The 6,523-nt window shown below is 39.7% G+C and overlaps 1 protein-coding gene across 2 annotated transcripts; it reads right to left on the bottom strand.

The window, feature by feature from the left end:
- Positions 1 to 1,693: 1,693 nt before the first annotated feature.
- Positions 1,694 to 6,278, bottom strand: LOC131696566 (U1 small nuclear ribonucleoprotein C). 2 transcript variants are annotated; one of them, XM_059005054.1, is made up of 7 exons: positions 6,129 to 6,273; positions 5,682 to 5,724; positions 4,572 to 4,680; positions 4,340 to 4,432; positions 3,771 to 3,875; positions 3,370 to 3,441; positions 1,694 to 2,746 (listed from the first exon to the last, which is right to left on the bottom strand). In XM_059005054.1, the coding sequence occupies exons 1-7, from the start codon at positions 6,134 to 6,136 to the stop codon at positions 2,628 to 2,630; spliced, it is 549 nt and encodes a 182-aa protein (XP_058861037.1). In that variant the 5' UTR covers positions 6,137 to 6,273; the 3' UTR covers positions 1,694 to 2,627. The 2 variants fall into 2 exon arrangements, with proteins under 2 accessions (XP_058861037.1, XP_058861038.1); XM_059005055.1 differs by lacking the exon at positions 3,370 to 3,441 and having other exon boundaries at positions 6,129 to 6,278.
- Positions 6,279 to 6,523: the final 245 nt, after the last annotated feature.

Below are 6,523 nucleotides of genomic sequence, written 5' to 3'. Positions count from 1 at the left end.
ACCAATATGAAATTTAAGGTTTTTTTCTTTTTTAATATTATTGTTGGTGAAAGTAATTAAATCTTTCCAAAAAAATCTGGAGTATCTGCAATTCCAAAATAAATGCAACATTGTTTCAGTGGAGTCCTTACAGAATGAGCAGCACAGGTCGATACCATGTTTCAGTTTCTTTAAATAGTTTTTAACAGGATAACATTTATGTATTATTTTATAAGAAACTTCTTTAACTTTGTTAGTTAATAAGTACTTGTTGGATAAAATCCAAACTTTTTTCCAGTCAATACCTTCAATAAACCCGTCCCAATATGAAATAATCATATCCTGATGTAACTATCACTACTTAATCATATCCTGATGTAACTTTCACTATTATCTGCTGTATTATTGAATTGTGGTTTGTCACACTTGAGAATTATTGTATTTCTTGTTCTTATTGTATGACTTATATTGTAACACTTGAATGTATTTGTATTTGCTTGCGATTGTAAGTCGCCCTGGATAAGGGCGTCTGCTAAGAAATAAATAATAAAAAATAACATAAGGGATGGATACTAGATCATTTTGGAAAAGAGATCTTATACGCTTATTATTTTTAGAATGATCTATTAAACAATATTTTCCAATAAAAGTTTCACAAGGGTCTATGGAAGGTGGAGGGCAAGATAATACTTTCAAATCATTTTTCAGTAAAGTGATCACTCCTCTAGGGAGAGCATCAAAAATAATGGCAAACTCCTTTGCTGTAATAGGTAATTTAAAGGTGGACAAGAATTCTGTATAGTTAAGAAGATTACCATTACATTTAAACAATTGCGCAACTAATATGATGCCATTATTAAACCAATTGGGGAAAAATAAGGACTTATGCTTATAGCAAATATCCTTATTATTCCAAATGAAATATTTGTGTGGAGAAAAGTTATGTTTATAAATTAAAGACCAAGAAAGAAGCATTTGTTTATGAAAATTTGATAACTTGATGGGAATTTTTTCAATATTGTAATTACACATTAATAGAAAGCTTAGACCACCAAGATTATTAAAAATATATGCAGGAATAAAGTTCCAAGTTGAACTGGCTCCGCTTGCTCGGCTGTGTTATAGTAGCTGGTTTCACGTCAGAGCCGCAATGGTATCTGGTTTATGGAGTCCTATGCTCTAAATTTGTGCAAGCTGCAGTACTAATATATATACATATATATATATATATATATATATATATATACAGAAATAAAAATGGATACAGAAGGGTTTTAACTGGTGCACTCATTGCCCATTCTAGCCCACTTAATATTATACATTTTCATGGAATAAGGAACAACGTGGGTCATTTGTGTATTTTATTACTACTGCTACCCAAAAGAATAAAAAAATATCTGAAACGGTAACTTGAAATTTTCAGCCAGCGCCCCTAAGAATAGTTTTATATATCGGAAGCTCACCCTTGGTTTTCAGAATACCTGTATATATAACTGAAGCGCAACATACTGGAGTATCTGGTTATTCTCAGCCACACTTTATACTTTAGCAAAAGATTTTTGCAGGGTAAGCCTTTGGCAAGTAAAATAGCAAAATAAATTAGGCAAAACCATTTAAAGGTTAACATTTTGTAGCATTTCACTGGACTACAGCATATATATTTGTAAATAACAAAGATGTTGCAGGTGCATTTAAAACAATTACAGAAACCGAGCCCTGGAATTCTGTTTTATTCAAAAATCCACAACATCATCTTACAGTACAAAGCATACATTTAAAAAATGTTCTATTAAAATGAACAAAACCCAGATTTAAACAAGCATGAACTGATGGTTTTTCAAAAACTGTAAGAACAACTAAACCAAAAAGCCCACCATACACTACAACACAGCACATAAGAAACTGCCCAGACTTCCACTACTGATCAGTGTGGAGATGTATCTTTAAGGGAGAAAAGACTCAGTAAAATATGTAAAATTATGCTCAAAAATACAAGTACATTTTTTTTTGTTTGTTTCACACGACTACAGATGTTGAGTTTGGCTTTACTACAGCATACAAAACGTATACACAAGAGTTTTGTATTGCATGCAAACCAAGGTTAAACACGGTGCTCCAATATGCACTCAGGATACTGCAGACAGCAAGAGTGCTTTTGGCTTATTCGTTGGTGAATACCATCAGTCACATGTTTGGCATCTGAAAATAGCTTGCAGACAATAAGCTCCATTATGTGCATCAGAAGTCACTTATGATTCAGATAGTACATGGTGGGCTTTTAAATTAAAATAATAATAGTTGGAGACACAAAAAATGATCACTAGATATTAGCAGCTCTTAGTAGCAGAGCCAAATTTCCAGATTACTTGCAAGTTGTCATGACTCGGCTTGCAATTGAAATGACTTGCATTTGTTATGGAGTAACTGGCTGAACAGTGAGGAGAGTGTTTAAGACACACTGCAGATTCGTTATTCTTTACTGAAGGGGATTAACTGGTTTGCTGTCTGCACCCTTTATGCCAAGCTGGATTTAACCAGTGTAATTGAGTATCTGCTATCATTTTGTGGACCAGCAGCTAGCCAGTGGTACAGTCAGTGTATGAGGGAAGGGCAACTGCAACGTGTTTGAATGTTCCACTCTGGCGTGTTTATCTGTCAGGCCGTGCCATGCCGGGTCTGGAGGGCACCATCATGGGTCGAGAGGGCGGTCGCATCATGGGGGGTCCTTGCATCATTTGCATCGGCCCACCCATCGGAGGCCGCATCCCTGGAGACACAAGAGAAAAGGGGACAAGTCAGAAACTCAAAAACTAGGCAGCTACGAGCCACAGGTTTTAAGAAGCGACCCCTACACCCCGAAAAAAAAAAAAATGACGTGTCGGAGTTCATGGCACTAGAAATAAAACTAGACACACAACAGCCTGGTACATGTTAGTATAATACTTGGGTGTTCAGGTGTAGGTCGCTCGCACACACACACACACACACACACACACTAAAATGCTTTAATGGTGCTATTCTTGTACCCATGTGGGGCAGCATGACCTAGTGCATCAATCTGGGAGACTAGATTTAAGACTTTACATATAAAAGTTAGTACACAGGACCAGAGGCAGCAAAGTCTTGTGCTACAAGCTGAGAAATCAGCACCCGAAGAGAACATTCAAACTCTTTGAATAGTGTCGAGTTCCATCACAACCTGTACATCTAGTTTCATCTTTCAATGCCAAGCGCAGTTTTAGAGAGAGGTTTAAAAATAAAATAAGGCCGGGGGGTGTTTGTGGGTCGGTTAACATGCACCTGTGTGCAAAAGGAAAATGAAGGATATACATTAAAAAAAAAAAGTGACCATTTAAAAGCATCGGCTGAGAACGTTCAAGAGGGACTTGCCTGACTCCATATGGAAGCGCGGGAAGATTCGACAGTCTGGTCCAATTCGGATCAGCTGTTCTTTTCTAGAGTCTTAAAGACAGCAAGAGGACATCCCGCCAGTCAACAAAACACCTACAGTCAGGACCTCCTCACCCCCCCCCTCCCCTCCCCTCCAATCCTTCATACAGCATCCCGTCGCTGCTCAAGTTTCGTACATCCAAGCTTAAACAATCCGGGGAGGAGTCACAGGCATGCAACAGTCCTACTCTGTTCACAAGAATCCCTCGTCGGCCCATCCATGGTTAGGACTCTGATTTGACCCAAACATGGTTTACTGAGGCGTGTGGATAATATGAAACTTAAGGGCAGTTTACAATTGAATCACTACATTATTTGCCACTTGGACAGGAATAGCTCACCTGGACCAACAGACATCATGCCAGGTGGAGGGGGTCCCATCATTGGCATCATTGGAGGACCACCCATAGGGGGTGCCTGCATCATCCCAGGGCGAGGAGGGCCGTCTGGAAAGAGAAGAGCATTGTAAAAAAAAAAAAAAAAAAACAAACCGCACTGTAGAGGTGCACAGAATCTTTGAATTTTCCTCCCCACCCCGTATGAAATGCTAATATTGCTTCCGCATTGCAACCCACTTGCTGATACTGGGGACTGATGATCAGTGAACCTCAGTTCCTGCTCTTAAAGCCATGCGCCTCATTTCAGCTGCTGAAGCGCAGTAAGGTGAGCTGAGCCAGGGCCATATTATTCTGGTACGCCAAACACACTTCAGTCTGTGGCCTTCAGATCGCATTTCAACCTGTCTTGCTTGTCCAGACTGGCACCTTCACACACAGAGGTGACCACGGACATCTCCCTCACGTCTCAGGATTCAATAATTCATTCACTTCAGGATACCCTGTATGCGGTTCCCCACGCTATTCCGTAACTGCACTGGTAAAATCAGCCTGGGCGCACTGTAAATACTCACTCATGTTTGGAGGCGGTGGGATCATAGCGCCACCAGGGGGTGGAGCTCCGGGGAAGGGAGACGGCGGGATCTTGCCCTGCTGGAAGGCAGCAGCTGGAGAAAAAACCAAGAGTCAGATAAACCCTTAAAAAGTAAACCCCACCTCAGTTGGGACGATCAGCTTTTGTGGCGCACACATTAAGGACGTTAGGAAGGCTTGATTTCGTGCCACGCAGTCAGATGCTGCTCTTACTTGTTTTGTCAATGAGGCTCTGCGCTTGCTCCTCCATCCATTTCTGGTAGTAATCCTTCACATTCTCCTTGTGTTTGCGACCGCTGCAGTGAGTCTTTCTGACAGACGGCTAAAAAACAAATTCAACAGAACTTGTATCAACGACGCCACCTTGTGTAACACATCCGTCTACCAACATGCTAAAACGTGAACACCAAAACTAGAGGTAAACGAAGGGCTTGTAAAACACAGCGCCCATTAGGGGAGCACTTTCATCTCTGTGGTTTAGTCTGGAAAGATGACCGGTTATCTAACAGACACAAAGTAATTACTGTCCATTATTTCAAAGGTTATTTAAGGTCATTTGAATCGAGGATTTATGCTTTAAGATTTCCACGCTCTTAAGCCTGATATCTGTTATGTCTGCCTCTTCTGATCTTCCACTGTATCTTATGGTTCTACATGACATACGCATCCACAATGTTCTAGAATTCACATCCTGGTATTCTTGTATTTACTGTATTATCTGACATTGTTTTTCACTGTATAATGGACTTTTTTACTGTATCTTGTAAAGCACTTTGTGATGGTGGTCCACTATGATGGGCGCTACATAAAAATTAAGACTGATTTGTGTTTTTGACCAGCGCTGTTAAAATATCAATGTTACAAGTTTGAAAAAGAAAGTATCATTTTTACATCCAAGACTTGAAATAAAACAAGTGTGTCCACAACAGTGCTTTATAAAACTGTGTTTGGACTTGGGTTTGTCAAACAATTAAAATCCTTTGCAATATCTGGAACACTATTAGCCAGAACAAAAGGATGCATTATTAGAGAGAAGGAGCAGATCATTTTGCAGTTATGTAGTGGCGCTCAGGCACCGGCCGAGTCGAGGGCTGCACGGATCTGCTAGAAGCGTTGCAAAAACGCATTGAAACAAGAGGCTTGGTTTTTGGAATAGCGGACAACAACATCGCCAAGATACAGTACGAAACACCAGATTAGGACAGACGTAATGTTTGATAATAACATATTTATCTTTTTTAATTAATATTATAGAATTGTTAGATCGCAAAGTTTCATTTTAAACTTTTCTTTAAAAAAAAAAAAAATCAGCCAGACACTTACCGAGTCATGCGTTAGATACGTATCACAGTAATCACAGTAAAACCTGCACAACAAAAAGACAATTACCTTCAGAAACAGATACCTTTTGTAATACACAAGCAATGTTAATAATATAAAAGGCGATTCGCGTACCATATAGCCTTTCTTTTACTTACCTGGCATAGGTAAGCAATTAATGTTTTATAATAACATAATTAATGTTTGATAATAACATATTTATCTAATAACGTGCACACACACACTATTTCGTTTCGGTACACGACTCGCACCACATTCATTGTACTGTTCATAGCAAGCACATGATATTAATCTTTAGTCCTTAGTTAAAAAAACAACGTTTTCCATGATCAGTTAAAATAATACAACCTTACCACGCTATACCCCCCAATTCTCTTGCGTCAATTAATAAATGAACAATCATTTAAATTTAGAAAAATTCTCACTCACTTCGGCATTTCCAAACATCCGCTTCCACCAGCAAAGGCAGCTTTCCTGTCGGCCCGGAACTGCTTAGTTTAAAGTGAGAGAGTCCGGGTTTATCAGTCCGGGTTTAACTGCGCTTAACTGTTACAGCGCCGCGGCGAGGTCGCGCTTCCAACACGCTCCCAGACAGACCGGCGTGTCGTAACTGGTGCATTTACATGGGTGTGGGGTGTGGGGTGTGGGGTGTGGGGTGTGGCTGGCATGCAGGAGGACGTGTGAATTACCCGGGAACTGATTGTGCAATCCGCGGGATTGAACACTTTCCATTGGTAGATTTTCAAACCTGAATACAGAGTAGGGATTAGTATCAATTGTGGTATTAGTAGAAGGGGTTAAGGACCATATCATTTCATAACAAA

Source organism: Acipenser ruthenus, chromosome 30 (assembly GCF_902713425.1).
Source record: "Acipenser ruthenus chromosome 30, fAciRut3.2 maternal haplotype, whole genome shotgun sequence".
NCBI lineage: Eukaryota > Metazoa > Chordata > Actinopteri > Acipenseriformes > Acipenseridae > Acipenser > Acipenser ruthenus.
This window is presented reverse-complemented; position numbering and strand designations above follow the sequence as displayed.